The 19,918-nt window shown below is 46.1% G+C and overlaps 1 protein-coding gene across 2 annotated transcripts in view; it reads right to left on the reverse strand.

Moving 5' to 3' along the window:
• Positions 1-10,378: 10,378 nt before the first annotated feature.
• LOC107374040 (phosphatidylinositol 3-kinase regulatory subunit gamma) overlaps positions 10,379-19,918 on the reverse strand; it is a 17,782-nt gene continuing 8,242 nt past the window's right edge. For both annotated transcript variants that reach the window (XM_015942180.3, XM_015942181.2), the window contains exons 3-9: positions 17,737-17,835; positions 17,479-17,659; positions 12,986-13,111; positions 12,593-12,912; positions 12,023-12,097; positions 11,783-11,953; positions 10,379-10,779 (exon numbers count right to left, since the gene is read on the reverse strand). In XM_015942180.3, the coding sequence (XP_015797666.1) occupies positions 10,581-10,779; positions 11,783-11,953; positions 12,023-12,097; positions 12,593-12,912; positions 12,986-13,111; positions 17,479-17,659; positions 17,737-17,835 (1,171 nt within the window). In that variant the 3' untranslated portion in view covers positions 10,379-10,580. The remainder of the gene's footprint in view (positions 10,780-11,782; positions 11,954-12,022; positions 12,098-12,592; positions 12,913-12,985; positions 13,112-17,478; positions 17,660-17,736; positions 17,836-19,918) is intronic.

Below are 19,918 nucleotides of genomic sequence, written 5' to 3' on the forward strand. Positions count from 1 at the left end.
ATTCTATAGCTCACTCTGTAATGCACTCTATAACGCACTCTATAATGCACTCTATAACGCACTCTATAGCGCACTCTACAACACACTCTGTAACACACTATAACACACTCTATAGCTCACTCTATAATGCACTCTACAACGCACTCTACAACACACTCTACAACACACTCTACAACACACTCTACAACTCACTCTACAACTCACTCTACAACTTACTCTGCAACTCACTCTACAATGCACTCTACAAAGCACTCTACAGCTCACTCTATAGCTCACTCTATAATGCACTCTATAACACACTCTATAATGCACTCAATAAGACACTCTATAACACACTCTACAACGCACTCTACAACACATTCTACAATGCACTCTACAACGCACTCTACAACACACTGTACAACGCACTCTTTAGCACACTCGACAAAGCACTCTACAACTCACTCTACAACGCACTCTACAACTCACTCTACAACGCACTCTACAGCTCACTCTATCATGCACTCTATAGTTCACTCTATAACACACTCTATAACTCAACTCTATAATGCACTCTATAGTTCACTCTATAACGCACTCTAAAGCTCACTCTATAACACACTCTACAGCTCACTCTATAACTCACTCTATAGCTCACTCTGTAACGCACTCTATAACACACTCTGTAACACACTCTATAATGCACTCTATAGCTCACTCTGTAATGCACTCTATAACGCACTCTTTAATGCACTCTATAGCGCACTCTACAACGCACTCTGTAACACACTTTATAACACACTCTATAGCTCACTCTATAATGCACTCTATAGTTCACTCTATAACGCACTCTATAGCTCACTCTATAATGCACTTTATAACACACTATAATGCACTCTATAACACACTCTATAATGCAATCTATAACACACCCTACAACACACTCTATAACACACTCTACAATGCACTCTACAACGCACTCTACAATGCACTCTACAAGGCACTCTACAATGCACTCTACAACGCACTCTATAACACACTCTACAACGCACTCTACAACACCCTCTACAATGCACTTTGTAACACACTCTATAACGCACTCTACAGCTCACTCTGTAGCTCACTCTATAATGCACTCTATAACACACTTTATAGCTCACTCTATAATGCACTCCATAGTTCACTCTATAACGCACTCTATAACTCACTCTATAATGCACTCTATAATACACTCTAAAACGCAACCTATAGCTCACTCTATAACTCACTCTATAACGCACTCTACAGCTCACTCTATAACACACTCTATAGCTCACTCTATAACACACTCTATAAAGCACTCTATAGCTCACTCTATAATGCACTCTAAAACGCACTCTATAACACACTCTATAACGCACTCTATAATGCACTCTACAGCGCACTCTACAACACACTCTACAACACACTCTACAACTCACTCTACAACTCACTCTACAACTCACTCTACAATGCACTCTACAACTCACTCTACAAAGCACTCTACAGCTCACTCTATAGCTCACTCTATAACACCCTTTACAACGCACTCTACAACTCACTCTACAAAGCACTCTACAGCTCACTCTAAAAAGCACTCTACAGCTCTCTCTATAGCTCACTCTATAACACACTCTACAACGCACTCTACAACTCACTCTACAAAGCACTCTACAGCTCACTCTATAGCTCACTCTATAACACGCTCTATAACACACTCTATAATACACTGTACAACACACTCTACAACGCACCATACAGCTAACTCTATAGCTCACTATATAGCTCACTCTATAACACGCTCTTTAACACACTCTATAACACACTGTACAGCACACTCTACAACTCACTCTACAATGCACTCTACAACTCACTCTACAAAGCACTCTACAGCTCACTCTATAGCTCACTCTATAACACACTCTACAACACACTCTACAAAGCAATCTACAGCTCACTCTACAAAGTACTCTACAGTTCTCTCTATAGCTCACTCTATAACACACTCTACAAAGCACTCTACAGCTCACTCTATAGCTCACTCTGTAACACGCTCTATAACACACTCTACAATGCACTCTATAATACACTCTACAACACACTCTACAACGCACCATACAGCTAACTCTATAGCTCACTATATAGCTCACTCTATAACACGCTCTTTAACACACTCTATAACACACTGTACAACACACTCTATAACACACTCTATAACTAACTCTATAACTCACTCTATAATGCACTCTATAGTTCACTCTATAACGCACTCTAAAGCTCACTCTATAACTCACTCTATAACGCACTCTAAAGCTCACTCTATAACGCACTCTATAGCTCAATCTGTAACGTACTCTATAACACACTCTGTAACACTCTATAATGCATTCTATAGCTCACTCTGTAATGCACTCTATAACGCACTCTATAATGCACTCTATAATGCACTCTATAGCGCACTCTACAACACACTCTGTAACACACTATAACACACTCTATAGCTCACTTTATAATGCACTCTATAACGCACTCTATAGTTCACTCTAAAACGCACTCTATAGCTCACTCTATAATGCACTCTATAACTCACTCTATAACACACTCTACAACACACTATATAGCTCACTCTATAATGCACTTTATAACACACTATAATGCACTCTATAACACACTCTATAATGCACTCTATAACACACTCTACAATGCACTCTATAACGCACTCTACAATGCACTCTACAACGCACTCTATAGCACACTCTACAACGCACTCTAACACTCACTCTACAACTCACTCTACAACACACTCTACAACTCACTCTATAATGCACTCTATTTTTCACTCTATAACGCACTCTACAACACACTATGACGCACTCTATCACGCACTCTACAGCTCACTCTGTAGCTCAGTCTATAATGCACTCTATAACGCACTCTATAACTCACTCTATAACACACTCAACACACTGTACAATGCACTCTACAACGTACTCTATAATGCACTGTATAACGTACTCTATAAGGCATTGTACAATGCACTCCATAATGCACTCTATAATGCACTCTATAACACACTCCCCCAGACTTTGGAACAGTCTGCCTTCAAAACTCTGCCTCTCCAAAACTGTAGAGGTCTTCAAAAAACATTTAAGAACTCACCTTTTCATCCAGGCGTTCCCCCGCTAAATATTCTGAAAGATGGCTTTGTCTTTGTTCATACCTTGACTTTGTTTTTACTCCTGATTTAGTTTACCATTTTGTCACTGCTATTGTTTTTTTTTATGATGTTTTTATCGGTTTGAGTTATCTGCCCTTATTTTCCTCATGTTGGACAGCACTTCATGTGATTCATATCTGCGAAAGGCGCTTAATAAATAAACTTTTACTTACTTAAACCAGGTACTGGTAGCTGTGGCACTGTGTGCAGGTGCCAAGTCCTGTTGGAAAATGAAATCTGCATCTCCATATATATATATATATATATATATATATATATATATATATATATATATATATATATATATATATATATATATATATATATATATATATATATATAAGTTGGTCAGCAGGTGGGAGCAGGACATGCCTGCTTCCTGGTAGACAGCTACATTGACCTTGGACCTCAGAAAACGCTATGGACCAACACCAGCAGATGACATGCACCCCGAACCATCAGTGAGTGTGGAAACTTTACACTGGACCTCAAGCAACATGGATTCTGTTCCTCCCCACTTTATCGACACTCTGGGACCTTGATTTTTAACCTTCCATTTTTATCCAAAGTCCTGGAGAAAATAGTGGCCATCCAAGTATGTCAGCATGTAAACACTAATGCTCTGTTTGAGGAATTTCAGTCTGTTTTAGAGAGTATCACAGCACTGAAACTGCATTAGTGAGAGTTACAAATGATATTCTTATGGCCTCAGATAAGAATCTTGTGCCTGTTCTAGTCTTGTTAGATCTCAGTGCTGCCTTTGACACACTTGATCACAATGTTCTTTTAGAAAGACTTGAACATGTTGTAGGGATCAAAGGAACAGCGCTAGGCTGGTTTAAATCCTACCTGTCTGACAGATTTCATTTTGTAAACGTACATGACAAATCGTCTTCATACTCCAGGGTTACTTGTGGAGTGCCACAGGGTTCAGTGCTTGGACCAATTCTTTTTACTATATATATGATCCCAATTGGTAAAATCATTAGACAGCATGGGATAAACTTTCACTGTTATGCTGACGATACTCAGTTATATTTATCCATTTACCCTGATGGACCTAATCGGTTGGGTAGATTACAGGCTTGTCTTGAGGACATAAAAAATTGGATGACTCTAAACTTTTTGCTTTAAAATCAAGACAAGACGGAAGTTCTCATCTTTGGACCAGAAATCCAGAAAAGGAAATTGCTTAGCCAATCACCTGACCTGAATGGCATTACATTAATCTCCGAGAACAAAGTAAGGAACCTTGGTGTTATCTTTGACCAGGACATGTCATTCAAATCCCAGGTTTAACAGGTTTGTAGGATTTCCTTTTTCCACCTTCGGAATATTGCTAAGATTAGAAGCATCCTTTCCAGGAGTGATGCTGAAAAACTAGTTCATGCATTTATTACATCAAGACTGGATTACTGTAATTCATTACTCTCAGGAAGTCCACAGAATGTAGTTAAAAGTCTTCAGCTTGTCCAAAATGCTGCAGCTAGAGTTCTGATGAGAATTAAAAAGAGAGATCATATCTCTCCTGTCTTAGCTTCCCTACATTGGCTACCTGTTAAATTCAGAATAGATTTTAAATCCTTCTTCTCACATAAAAGCTCTTAATAATCAAGGTCCATCATACATCAGTAATCTGATTGTTCCCTACGTTCCTAACCGAGCACTTCGCTGTCAGACTGCAGGTTTACTGGTGGTTCCCAGAATATCTAAAATTAGGATGGGAGGCAGATCTTTTAGTTATCAGACTTCTCTCTTGTGGAACCAGCTCCCAGCTTTAGTCCGTGAGGCAGACACCTTGTCTACTTTTAAGAATAGACTTAAAACATTTTTATTTGATAGGGCCTATGGTTAAAATCTGATGTTAGCCTAAATCTGGACAAGTGGGGGAGTAGAGGGAGGTGGAGTGTACAGTCGGTAAAGACGGCTCTCCCTTGCCCTGCCTCCAACATGCCTCCATCTAAATAGGATAGGTTATCCAGAGTTTTCTCTGTAGTTATGCTGCTATAGGCTTAGACTGCTGGAGGACACACTGACCACTTTCCACACTCTACTACTTTCTTCTACAATCTGCTCTTTAACTGTATTATTTCCTGCTATTTCAGCTGTTAACTTTATTTCCTCTCTAAGTGTTTTTCTCCCCAGAAGAAGCTACAACGATGTTCTGCTGAGCTGTGGTGGCCTCATGGAGGGGGCCATCGTCTAGCACACTGCTGCTAACCACTTAAACATTCTCCCTCTCCTGATAATAACTTTTTACTCTCTTTGACATTGAGTGTGCTACTACTTGTTTACCCATTTAATTATAGATCCACTAGGATAAATACAATAAAGTTTCTCTCACCAAATAGAATATTTACTAAGACATCACAATAGAACTATAGACACATTATTGTGTATGTGTATGTTTGTGTGTGTGCTCTGTCTTCTCGATCCCCAGTGAGTCGTGGAGGATGGCTGCTTATACTGAGCCAGGATTCTCTGGAGGTTTCTTCCTGTTAAAAGGGAGTCTTCCTCTCCACTGTCGCTTTATGCTTGCTTAGTATGAGGATTGCTATATAGTCACTGACACTAGTCAGTGACTTGATGCAATTTGCTGGGTTCCTTATATAGGACACATTATTTCTGATTGGCTTAATGAACTGTGAATTGGAATGTTTATTATGTGAAGTGCCTTGAGACGACTCTTGTCGTGATTTGGCGCTATATAAATAAACTTGAATTGAATTGAATTTCCAAATGAAATACAAATTTTACTTTAATCAGAGAACAACATTTTGGACCAGTCATCAGCAGTCCAGTCCCTTTTGTCTTTAGCCCAGGTGAGACACTTCTGACGCCGTCTCTTGTTCAAGAGTGGCTCGACACAAGGAATGCAACAGCTGAAACCAGGTGTTGCATGTCTGTGTGTGGTGGTTCTTAAAGCACTGACTCGAGCTGCAGTCCACTCTTTGTGAATCTTCTCCACATCTTTATTGGCTTTTGTTTCACTACCCTCTCCAGGGTTCGGTTATCACGATTACTTGTACACTTTTCTACCACATCTTGTCCTTCCCTTCACCTCTTTATGTGCATGGACACAGCTCTGCGAACAGCCAGGCAAACTTGTGTCTTGCCCTTTTTTGCATTGGTTTTAATTTATATTCTAATATTTTGAGAAACTTAATTTGAGATTTTCATTAGTTGTCAGTTATAATCATCAAAATTAAAGGTGGAATATTTCAATTAAAAACTATATATTTTTAACATTACCTCCACGAGGCGTTTAGAGGTGTGCAGCATGAATGTAGTTTCTCCTTCAAATTACATTTTTTTCCAGGTATGACGCTAGGTTTATGTTTACATCTACCAGCCACTAGCGGGCACCGTTGCAGTAAAAAGCCCACTCGGCACGGCGAAGGGGTTTCATTTTTTGAAAGGAAATACTGAAACAAATCAACTTTTTCCAAGAAATTCTAATTTTATCATCAGCACCTGTGCACACGTGTACATATACATACATGTGTGTACATATACATACACGTGTACATATACATACATGTGTACATATACATACATGTGTGTACATATACATACACGTGTACATATACATACATGTGTGTACATATACATACACGTGTACATATACATACATGTGTGTACATATACATACATTTTTACCGACGTCCTTCACAGGAATTTTTCCAAACAAATTTAAGATGTTCCAACAGAAATTACCACATTTTTTAGCCCCAATGAAAGCCCATTTCAAGATGGCCACAGCACCTGGAATAGATGGGCCCAATCCCAATACTCGCCCTGCGGTCTTCAGCAGCGTGCACTTGGAAAAAGCGCGCAGTAAGGCCTCAAGTGCGTGGTACACAAGTGTACAAATAATTGCCAAATTGAGACTGGCAGCGATGTCGTTGATCGCCACGCGCGCCAGAACGCTGGTCGCTGGGATCCTTTTAAAGAAAGTTTAACAACTTTCAAGCCAATTATTTGAAATAAATTTACATTTATTGCTCTTTTGTCTAAAAGTTTCAGAGCATCAACTAATCATCCTAAAATCAAATACTTTAACTAGAAAATACATATTTGCAGAAAAGGCACTTGAGCCGTTCTCCCCTCAGCAGTGGATTGTGGGTAATACCACATTGATGCAGACTTGGGAGAGGTGCGGATCAAGCTTGCAAAAGGGGCATGATCAATTTTGCACTTGAGAATCAGGACGCCCTACATACTCACGCCCCTGGTTGAGGGTAAGTGTTGGGATTTGGCCCTGGATGTGATCCGTTTTAGCTGCAAAGCACCAACCACAACACAAAACCTTAAATCCGTGACCTATCGGCATCGGCTGACCTCCACAACGTGTTTCTAAGTTTGGGTTCATCTCCTGATAACTTGTTTTTCCTTTTAAACCAACATCACTTTCTTTTACCCGTTGAAACTTTATTACATAAACATCTGAACTAAAATAAAAACAAACATTTGTATTTGAAGAAAATATTGTTTTATTCTGCCAAATAATCCAACATGGTGGAGCTTCGTTGAAACACGACTCCAGTTCAGAACCCAATCAACAAACAGTTGCAACCGATACAAGAATGTAGAGCGACCCAGCAGCTGGTACTGCTGACACCAGAGTCAGACAGGCCCACAAAGCCCAACAGGGTTCAAAACCAACAGTCTGACTTGTGCAGAACCACTGATCGGGTCAGGCTCAGCTGTACGTTGTTTGAGTTAAACTGACAGAGACAAGAATGGGTTTCAGCTGTAAGCGCTGATGCTAGATCAGATCTGAAAACACCAAAGAGACAAAAGACATCTTTAAAACTTTCTTCTTTGATACACAAAAAACAACAGTCAAGTACCAAATATGCATGCTGGATCAGAAATCCTGTCAAAAGGGAACGTGAAAAATCCTTTAGTTCTTTAATAGAAGAGGCTGGGATCAGCAGCAGTAAGAACACGACACGACTCCGGGGAGAACAACAAACATTCAAACCTCACTGCAGATAAAACTCTGCAGATCTGCTCTGGCTCCAGGAATTCTGCGGTTAACAGTCGTGGGATATTGGCCAGCACAAACACTCAAACGAGGCGGCAGGTGTTGGGTTTATGTTGCTGGGGCGGAGCCTCCTAAGCCACACCCATTTCCTAGAGTGTATTTTTGTAAGAAAGAGCTGAGTTTCCAGAAGTGAAAACTCTAAACAGTCGAGAAAAGTAAACTTGATCAAACCTGTTTGGGTTTATCCCACTAACCCACGCTTTGCTTTCCGTCTGTTGGAGCGCCACACCTGGTCTGTGGGCGGGGCTTGATACACTTGCCCCCATCTCAAATCTGGGCGACAGGAGGAGGAATATTGCATGATGTGGTGGGAAAAGTGGAGGTCCTCTACCCCCAGTACAGAAACGCTGCGGGGCTTCCGTAGCTGCGACTTTAACCCCACAGGAACAGCTTCAGCCCGACGACTAGAGAAACCCAAGCAACTAAAACTTTATAAGGATTCTATGGTACATCTGAAAAACAACCAGTTTTTGTTGAAGATTGTGCAAAACTAATTCCCCAAAGAAAACCAACCAAAGGAACTCTGGCTGGGTCTTTCTGTGCAAAATGCTGTGACTCTGAGGTTTGGTAGTTTTCCTTGAACAAGGAACGCTTTGGAAGGACGGGAGATGGATCCTTCCACCAGAACATGAACCTGCTCTTTCCTTCCTCAGCTTTGTGACGGTCTTACAGAGTAAAATCCCTTTCTGAGAAAGGAGACTGAAAACTAAAATCTTTGGTCCAAATGTTTCAGGAAGAGTGAAAACGAGCCGTTTAGCTCCATAAAAACTGTAAATATAGAATTCTTTCTGTATAAGACGGATCACGGAGAAATAAACGTGTGCAACTCTAGACGCTCCGTGTGCAGGAGCCCATCGGTCTTCCTAAACCAAATACTTCCATCTGTAATAAACTCTTCATACAAACATTCAACTGTGAGCAGCGCTCCAAGTCAGGAGAGCGGGAATTCCCTACAACCAGACACTGTTACTAAAGTGTGACGGGGGCAAGAACACGCCCACAGAAAGAGTTTAGCTTAGTTAGACTGACGCAGAAAAACCCTGATTAGTTTAGTTTTTATCCAAACGGCCTTGGTAGGAAAACCTGAATACACCTGAGGGTAAAGACGCAATATCGATCCAATCAGATGTGCCTGTGATCCCAGTAGCACCTGAAGATGATCCCGTATGAACGCAAACGTTTGTACATTCATCAACAATCCCACTTCAGAGGGGATCCGGTCGGATCCAGGTCCAGGACCAAAGATCCAACCAAACACGGTGTAGACGTCTCTGATCGGGAAGGCTTCTGCTGCTCGGCTGTGGAATCGAGTCTAATTAGGTTTCGTGTTCCTGTGAGGTCCGGGTGGAAACCGTAGAGTCCAAATGTAGATGAACCAGCAACTCCAAACTGGTTCCCATCCGTAGCTTTCAATGAGCAAACAGACTCTGGTTTCGGTAGTCTTCATGAACCGTCTCAGTCGATGAGGTTTCAGCGGAGACTTTGCTGATTCTGTTCTTTAGAACAACACGCCCAACAGGAAGTCCGGAGTCAAACGTTCCAGCTGATTACGGCTGAGCTGCATCCTCGCCACGCGGCACCTTTTCTCTGAGTTTAGCAGAAAAAGTTCAAAACGCCACAAATGTTTTCTGACATTTATGATCTGAGACTTTCCAGGTGGAGCAGGAAGTGTTTCAAAGGATGGAACCAAATCCAGCAGAAACGGCATTTTATTGGCTGGAGTTGTTTAGGGGAACTAGAAGGACTGCAGCTTTAATTTAGGTGTGATCGCTAACATGACCACTAGGTGGCAGTACTTTTGCAGTGTTTTGAGCTCTCTCAGCCTCCGTAGTTTCTTAGAAGGTTGTGGGTCTGGTGACTAAACTACAAATAAATGAGAACTTCCGGGTCCAATAACTTCTGCGGCGTGTGACTGATGAGTCTAAACGTTTTGGTTTGTGGTCCAAATCTGAGAAATGTGGGATTTAAACACACAACCTCTCATTTCTCCTCACTGGAAACAGAACAAGGTCTCCGGTTCTGATCCGGGACGTTAACACATAGGCACAAAACAAGGTGAGCAAAGCAGAAGTAAAGTAAACCTTGAGTTGGTTGTCCATCAGCAGCAGGCGGCTCCTTATGCTACACGTATGTCGCTTTGCTGTCCGAGCTGGAGTTTAGGTAGCAGCCGTTCGACTTCTCCGTTTCTCTCAGTCTTGTTTTTTATCTCACATTCAAACATCTAAACCTTCTTGTGCAAATGAAGCAGTCTTTAAGAGGAACGCCCTCCGCTGTGGCGTGTGGTCAGACTCCGCCCCTCCTCTGGGTGGACGGGGCTCACCTGCGTACAGAGAGAGTGTGAGCGTAGACGGGGTGAGCGAGGCGCACGCTGAGCGCATCATTGTGCTGGACGAGCGAGGTGTGCTGGTAGTGGAGCACCAGCTCCTTCAGGCTGCCGTACAGGTCGTAGGGCTCGGCAAAGCCGAAGCCTCGTGGTGTGCTGTAGATCATGCAGTGCTTCACCTCGCCCTCCACCCTGAGGAGACATGATGGACACCAGGTTAAACCTGAGTGACGCTCACTTCAGATCTTCTGAAGTAAGTTTCAGTGGAAACTGCACCAGCAGTCTCAGTTTGGAGAAAGGGATTAATTGTGTTTATAGAGCTGAAGCCACACCCATCTACTCCTGGACCACAGGTACCCTACTGTCAAAGACAAGAATGAGAGTCTACGAGAGGATCAAAGTTATTTTCTAATACAGGACGCTCTCAGCCTGAACAGATTTGACAGGTGACCCTTAAATAGTGGATGAACAGTCAGTTTAGTCCTTCGCATTAGGGGTCGACCGATTAATCGGTCGGTCGATTAATCGGTCCGATATTTAGCATTTTTTCATCATCAGCAATGGATGATAAGCCTCTTTGGTTGAGCCGATTTACAGTCAGGCACCATTATGTGTGTGTATGTATATATATATATATATATATATATATATATATATATATATATATAAACTTATGAAATTATTTTAATGGGAAATTATTAAATAATGTTAGGAAGCAGGCTGAGGAAACAAACTCAAAGTGTAATATTAAATGTACAAAGCATAAAAAACGTATAATCTTTCAGTTAAGCCCCGTTTTAGTTTTTCTGAATGAACTGACTCCTGCACACAGCGTAGACGTAGAAGAGTAGACGCCGCACCAACCCCTACTGCCTATGTTTGGCCGCATTTGCGGGTTCTACGTTTTATAAACTCTATGGTTAACAGAATGTTTTAGCTAGGCTTTAGCTCTGGAATAGCTCCATGGAGATCTGGAGCTAGAACGGTGAAAGAACGCGTTCATAAACCCGTTCCTAAACCCGTATGTGAAAAACACAAAAGTCAGATTTACTCTAAGGCCACCTGTTGCAGATTCTTCTGGACTTTCTGATGGATCTTGGCCTCGGCACTCCAACTTTAATCTAGTTTGAACCGTTTCTCCAAACCGAGGCTGCATTAGGTAGGACACCCCCAGCTGAAGCGTGAGTGAACTTACACCACAGAGCAGGCGTAGCAGCCCTTCCTGCTGCTCTCCCGGACCAGGAAGGCTCCGCTTGGCTTCCCGGTCAGCAGCTCTTCAGCCTCCGTTCGCTTCAGATTCCCAACAAACCAGCTCTTCTCATCGTAGTGAGGCAGGTTCTCCTCCTCTTCACTCACAGAGGAGCCTCTGCATCCAGACGCAGAAGCGTGTTAGCTGATGAATGCTCAGCTGATTGGTCAAACATCGGATACTCACTCATCTGGGTTTTCGGTCTGGACTCCGAGCCAGTCGTTGATTCTTTTCTGACGGACTCCTTTGTGATTGAGCCATCTACGGAGGAGACACAGGAACATCACATCATGTCTGGGAGGCTGCTTTCATTTAAGAACCACAGAACAAAAACCTGATTACAGAACCATAATAATGAGGACCCTGACCAGCAGGCTGGTTATGCTTTTACTGTGAAGGTCTTATGGTTATAGTAAGCCATAGTGGATCTGAGGAGGCTTCAGGAATGAGAAACCCATCATCCCAACAGACCGCTCCACTCTGAAACAAAGCCATCTACTGGTTTCCTGATCAGCCACCTGGGTTCTGTGGTTCTGCTCAAAGCTCCGGCTGACACCAGGTTCTTTCCTGGTGCACATGGGCAGAGACAGCCATGAGGTCCGGGCTGGGCCTGTGCAGCACAACCCTAAAGAGTACTAAAGAATGACTCAGCGTTGTGCAGAGGCCTGCCTCCAGCCCTCTCTAGTGAGCTCTGGTTCTAACTCATCCAGCTGCGTTGTGACTTTTCCATGTGAAGGTGAAGGACTGAGGACTCACACCAGGTACTGGTCCCTGATCCTGCGGAGCTGGATGAGGTCGGGCTTCAGGCTGTTCATCTTCTTGTCTGTCTCACGGTTGTCCATAGCTTGCATCTGCAGGTCCTGCTCCAGCCGGTCTTTACTGTTGTGTATCTCTCCGAGGCGAGACTTCAGCTTCTCGTAGTTCATCATGATCCTCTCCCTCTCCTTGTCGTTGTCCTCGCAACAGAAACGCTCGCCGTAGTCCTTGCTGTAGCGCTCCTGGGTGTGGCACTGCTCCTCAAAGATCTTGATGGTCTCGTTGAAGGCCTCGATGGCCGTCCGCTTCATCTGGATATCCTGAGAGAGGAGAGAGGATGGAGGTCAGTGGATGAAGAAGGAGGACCATGACCTCCTGTCAGGATGTGTTTACCTGTGAGGTCTTTGTGTGTTCTTCATACAGCTTGTCGTACTCTTTGCTCTTCTCCTGATACTGATTGTGATATTCCTGCAGTTTCTTCCCCACAGCATCGATGTTGTCCTCCTTCACCAGCTGATCCTGTAGAAGACACAGTTAACATTACTCACCAAGCCCTGGTAGCAATGCATTGTGGGAAACCCTGCAGAACAAAACGTTTCTTCTGCAGGAATCCAGATTAGGTCTAGACCAGCCTGGCTCAGAACCAGATTTTCATTTACTAAAGTCTGTTTTGGTTCCATCAAGTTCTGCATCACCCTGGCCTTCACCATGATCTCAGCGGCGTCTCCCTTCCCACCAGGAGCGTTTGAGACACTCCGCAGCAGCAGCTGATCCTGCAGAACTGCAAAGTCACGCGTGATTTCACCAGTTCACACGATAAGTTCTGCTTACCTGGGCAACAGTTTGTTTGCTTCGTCTTCGTCTTCCTCCGCTTATCCGGGTCCGGGTCGCGGGGGCAGCATCCCAATTAGGGAGCTCCAGGCCGTCCTCTCCCCGGCCTTGTCCACCAGCTCCTCCGGTAGGACCCCAAGGCGTTCCCGGACCAGATTGGAGATGTAACCTCTCCAACGTGTCCTGGGTCGACCCGGGGGCCTTCTGCCGGCAGGACATGCCCGAAACACCTCCCCAGGGAGGCGTCCAGGAGGCATCCTGACCAGATGCCCAAACCACCTCAACTGGCTCCTTTCGATCCGGAGGAGCAGCGGTTCTACTCCGAGCCCCTCCCGAATGTCCGAGCTCCTCACCCTATCTCTAAGGCTCAGCCCGGCCACCCTACGGAGGAAACTCATTTCGGCCGCTTGTATCCGCGATCTCGTTCTTTCGGTCATTACCCAAAGCTCATGACCATAGGTGAGGATTGGGACGTAGATCGACCGGTAAATCGAGAGCCTGGCTTTCTGGCTCAGCTCCCTCTTCCCCACGACAGATCGGCTCAGCGTCCGCATCACTGCAGACGCCGAACCAATCCGCCTGTCGATCTCCCGATCCCTCCTACCCTCACTCGTGAACAAGACCCCGAGATACTTAAACTCCTCCACTTGAGGTAGGACCTCTCCCCCGACCCGGAGGTGGCAAGCCACCCTTTCCCGGTCGAGAACCATGGTCTCAGATTTGGAGGTGCTGATCCTCATCCCAGCCGCTTCACATTCGGCCGCGAACCTACCCAGCAAGAGCTGAAAGTTAGAGCTGGATGAAGCTAGGAGGACCACATCATCCGCAAAAAGCAGAGACGAGATTCTCCTGCCACCAAACTCGACACACTCCACACCACGGCTGCGTCTAGAAATTCTGTCCATAAAAGTGATGAACAGAACCGGTGACAAAGGGCAGCCCTGGCGGAGTCCAACCCTCACTGGGAACAGGTCCGACTTACTACCGGCTATGCGGACCAAACTCACGCTCCTCTGGTAAAGGGACTGAATGGCCCTTAACAGAAAGCCACCCACCCCATACTCCTGGAGCGTCCCCCACAGGGTGCCCCTGGGGACACGGTCATAAGCCTTCTCCAAATCCACAAAGCACATGTGGATTGGTTGGGCAAACTCCCATGCCCCCTCCATCACCCTTGCAAGGGTATAGAGCTGGTCCACAGTTCCACGGCCAGGACGAAAACCACATTGCTCCTCCTCTATCTGAGATTCAACTATCGATCGGACCCTCCTCTCCAGTACCTTGGAGTAGACCTTTCCAGGGAGGCTGAGGAGTGTGATCCCCCTATAGTTGGAACACACCCTCAGGTCACCCTTCTTAAAGATGGGGACCACCACCCCGGTCTGCCACTCCCTAGGAACTGCCCCCGATGACCACGCAATGTTGTAGAGACGTGTCAACCATGACAGCCCTACAACATCCATAGCCTTGAGATACCCAGGACGAATCTCATCCGCCCCCGGGGCTCTGCCGCTGTGTAGTTGTTTGACTACCTCAGCAACTTCTGCCCCCGAGATTGGACAGTCCATCCCCAGGCCTCCCAGCTCTGGTTCCTCCTCGGAATGCGCATTGGTGGGATTGAGGAGCTCCTCAAAGTATTCCTTCCACCGTCTGACTATAGCCTCAGTTGACGTCAGCAGCTCCCCATCCCCACTGTAAACAGTGTGAGCGAGTTGCTGCCTGCCTCTCCTGAGGCGCCGGACAGTTTGCCAGAACCTCTTTGGAGCCGATCGATAGTCTTTCTCCATGGCCTCACCAAACTCCTCCCACGCCCGAGATTTTGCCTCGGCAACTGCCACTGCTGCACCCCGCTTGGCTATCCGGTACCTGTCTGCTGCCTCCGGAGACCCACAGACCAGCCACACCCTGTAGCCCTCCTTCTTCAGCCTGACGGCTCCCCGAACCTCTGGTGTCCACCAGCGGGTACGGGGGTTGCCACCACGACTGGCACCGGCCACCTTACGACCACAGCTAGCAACAGCCGCCTCGACAATCGCAGAGTGGAACAAGGCCCACTCGGACTCAATGTCCCCCACTGCTCTCGGGACGTGGTCAAAGCTCTGCCGGAGGTGGGAGTTGAAGACCGTCTTGACAGGTTCTTCTGCCAGGCGTTCCCAGCAGACCCTCACTATGCGTTTGGGTCTGCCAGGTCTACGCGGCATGTTCCCTTGCCATCTGATCCAACTCACCACCAGGTGGTGATCAGTTGACAGCTCCGCCCCTCTCTTCACTCGGGTGTCCAAAACATACGGCCGCAGGTCAGATGATACGACTACAAAATCTATCATCGACCTGTGACCTAGGCTGCCCTGGTACCAAGTGTACCGGTGGGCATCCTTATGTTCGAACATGGTGTTCGTTATGGCCAAACTGCGGCTTGCACAGAAGTCCAATAACGAAACACCGCTCGAGTTCAGATTAGGTGGGCCGTTCCTCCCAATCACACCCCTCCAGGTCAAGCTGTCATTGCCCACGTGAGCATTGAAGTCCCCCAGCAGGACAATGGAGTCCCCTGATGGAGCACTATCTAGCACTCGTCCCAGGGACTCCAAAAAGGGTGGGTACTCTGAACTGATATTTGGCCCATAAGCACAAACAACAGTCAGGACCCGTTCCCCGACCCGAAGGCGCAAGGAAGCTACCCTCTCGTCCCCCGGGGTAAACCCCAACACACAGGCAGAGAGTCTCGGGGCTAACAAAAAGCCAACCCCAGCCCTCCGCCTCTCACCCGGAGCAACTCCAGCAAAGTAGAGTGTCCAACCCCTCTCCAGGTCTCGGGTTCCAGAGCCAATGCAATGTGTCGAGGTGAGTCCGACTATATCTAGCCGGTACCGCTCAACCTCTGCCACAAGCTCCGGCTCCTTCCCCGCCAGCGAGGTGACGTTCCATGTCCCAAAAACTAGTTTTCTTGTCCGGGGATTGGACCGCCAAGGCTCCCGCCTTGGTCTGCCACCCGATTCGCATTGCACCGGACCCTTCATGTTCCTCCTGCGGGTGGTGGGTCCACAGTTGGACGAGCCCATGTATCCGGTTCGGGCTGGGCCCGGCCGGGCCCCATGGGCGAAAGCCCGGCCACCAGGCGCTCGCTCACGGGCCCCAACCCCAGGCCTGGCTCCAGGGTGGGACCCCGGTAACCCTCCGGGCCGGGTACTCCGACTCTTCGTTTTAACCGCCATGAAAGATCCTTCGAGTTTGTTTGCTTTAGTAGGTAATTAACTGGAAAATCTGCATGGGACTTTTAGTTTGAAAGTTTCTGGATGCTTTACACTGCTTCTGTGCTTGACTTCCTGTCTGTTCTGATCTGAACTGCTCTGCTCCTCGCCCATTAGAAACACTTCCATTCGGGATAATGGCGATTATTCGCTGCATACTACGCTTCCCAAATCTTTCCCTGTGCCTAAAAACAACATAGGGAGATGCAGGATTGAGCTCCCAGAATTCCAGAGTGGTGAACAGCAGATATCAAGAGTGTGTAAGTTACCAAATACCCGTTACTCCACTACTTAAGGAAGTTCATTACGGAGCAGAGACAGCCCCGCACACACTTTCTCCCACCATCACGGCAGCAAAGTGTCGCTGTGGTTTATGAGGTTGTGGGAAGGTTGGGAGGAACACCTATCGGTGTTGGTACTGACGCTTTATTGTAGTTTTACGCAACTTCCCTTTAATCCTCCTGATGTGTAAATCTCACGCTCAGTGGCTGAAGTTAAAAGAACTTTCTGCCAAGTGTCCGGGCGACAGGAGCTACGTGTGCCACGTGCCGCGCTCCACAGCAGCCTTTTGGCCTCATTAATAACAGTTATGAACGTTTATGAACCGATTTAGCGTCGGCACGCGCCACACTGCGATGAAGCGCCACACCACGAGCAGATAAGGACACAGTCATTCACGGATCAAATCGTCACATTTTAAATTGGCTTCTGATTAAACTTTTGTGATTTTTAATTTTCTGCAAGAATGTGGTGGACAGAGCCTAATGAGACCCCAGGATGATGTGTTGTGGGTGGAGCAACAACCTGCTGGAGGTGTGAGACGGGGTACAGGAGCCTGACATCCAGCGTGGTGTTGTACTGAGCCAGAGACTCGTGTCGGTAGTGGTTGATGAGCTCCACCACAGAGCCAAAGGTCAGCGGGTCGGAGAACCCGTACTTCCCATCTCTGTGGTAGATCTTTATCAGCTTGTTGTTGCCTCCCTTCCTGAAACCAAAAGCAAAAACTGATCAGAGCAACGTTCTCGTTTCCAGAGAAATCAGGCCGGGGTTGGAGTGTGTTACCTCAGCGTGAGTGTGTAGTCGCCCTGCACCTTGGTGGAAGCATCTCGAACAAGGAAGGTCCCATCAGGCGTGTCTCTGAGCTTATCGTTCACCTCCTCCCTGAAGAGGAGAAACAGCTGGTCAGAAATGTACCCGTGTAGAGTTGGAAAATTACATTTGCTGCCAGGATGCAGCATGGATGCATCCCTAGAATGAACAATATGCTTCAATCCAAAGCGTTGTAATAATGTCTCCAATACGTAACATTAATGAGTGATGGGAGGGGGGGGGGTCGTTGTCGCGCGCTCCGTCCCGCAGCGCTCCTCTGTGAGAGCGAGGGTCGGGGTGGGGGGGTTGCACACGTCCCGCTGCTGTTTCTCACCAGTATCAGCTGATGGAGGGCTCTAGTCTCGCTGCGCCGTTCGGGTCAGCGGACACAGCGTAACAAAAGTTGTCACTTTAAATCCAACCGTTCACTGCATTTGCATTTTTTACTGTGTGGGTGTCGGACGAGCCCCCGCACCGTGAGAACAAACATCTCCGCTCTAAAGCCGATCTTCATCCGCGTACGTCACATGTCACATGATCAGGAAGCAGAACATCCATGTGTTAGGAGATCGTTTTGGGCCACTGCTGTAAAAAAAAAGTGAGGCGCGAACCGGAAAAGCTTCTGCCGATCACAACTAAACAACGGATTACGAAAGAACGGATAACGCTTGAAACGTGTGGATTCTTCCTGATGTAAGAGGTGAGTCTCCGCTTTGTTTTGGTTGTTTTGGCGTCGACATCATCCTAGCGCGCAACGTTCTGTCACTCTTAAAAAAAATAAACTTTAGAGGTTTACTGATCAGGTAACGGCCGGCAGCGAATAAGTTAACATCTCAACTTTTGTGAATTACCAGACAGAAGAAGTACTCCGTCTGAAAAACCACTCTGGTACTGGTGGTTTAACAAGCTGGCTGTGAAATCACCATCACATTCTAGCCAGGGGTGGGAAATACGGAAAATAAAATATCACAGTTTTGTTTTCGCTAAATCACTATTTTATCACAATTCCCACATTTTGGAAGTCATTTACCTGTAAAACATACATTTAAAAGCAGCTTCACAGAAAAACGGATAAAACTTTAGAATCCAAATAAATAAAAATCTTAAAACTTCCGATTTCCATCCATCTATCTAATCACAGTTGAGGGGTTGGGGGTCTGAGCCCAGACAGCATTTACGGCAGCCTGGTGATCTCACCAGGTTTGACCCATGGTAACTCATCAGGGCTGGGCACGACCTCATAATGAATGCGAGCATCATGACACTTTTCAGCCTTTCTCCCTCCAGCTGACAAGACTACTGCGATACGATTCATGTCTGCTATTGACTCAGCGCGTGCTGGACATCCCTCCACGTTCTCAACAGCACCGAGTTTGTTTCCAGATATTTGTGTCAACTAACTGGTAGTTAACTGGGAGTGGACAGCTGCAGCGCCGTTTAGAGAGACTGGGGTTAGGATGGCTTTTTTACAATCTAGCCAATCTGATTGGCTGTGCTAGGGCTGAACTTCGTTTACAGGCTGAAAATGCGATTTCAATCAACGTGATCACTTGATCATAAAAGCTGTGTTTTAACAGCACTCATCACTGATCCAGGACTAGTTGTGTGGACATCTGGGGCTTTCCCGTGTTACCGCAGCGGCAGGTAGTGCGGGGGAGGGGGTGAACTGGAGCCGAGCCTAACTGTTCAGCTGACAGAACTGCACGTTTTGGTTACTGGTTTACCCGTTTTCCAATACATAGCACTGCTAGAGCCGATGCCAAGGGCTGTGGCTGTTTGTCTGCAGCGTGCTGTCTCTCAGCATCGTGGGTGAGTGAGGGGGAGAGAGAGAGATGTGGAACGCAGTTCAGCGTAACCCCAAAAGCTGATTTTTACCTTGTCAGCTCGAGCACACACTTCCGTGGACTTGAAAAAGAAACCGGTTTGAATTTTTCTGATGGCACACACAACATGGGTCTGGAGTTCGTGACCAACAAGTTAAAATGGCCTCGGTCAGAGCGTTTGCTCGCTGAGGTGTGTGTGTTGGCTGTGTAACAACCTAGTCTATTGAAGAGGAGCACTTCATAAAACACCAACCTAGCAGGAAACAGTACATCATCAGCGTTTGTAAGGTTAGAGGCAATATGTGACGTATGTGTGCTAAACGTAATGAAAT

The sequence above is a fragment of the Nothobranchius furzeri genome, chromosome 8 (assembly GCF_043380555.1).
Source record: "Nothobranchius furzeri strain GRZ-AD chromosome 8, NfurGRZ-RIMD1, whole genome shotgun sequence".
Lineage (NCBI taxonomy): Eukaryota > Metazoa > Chordata > Actinopteri > Cyprinodontiformes > Nothobranchiidae > Nothobranchius > Nothobranchius furzeri.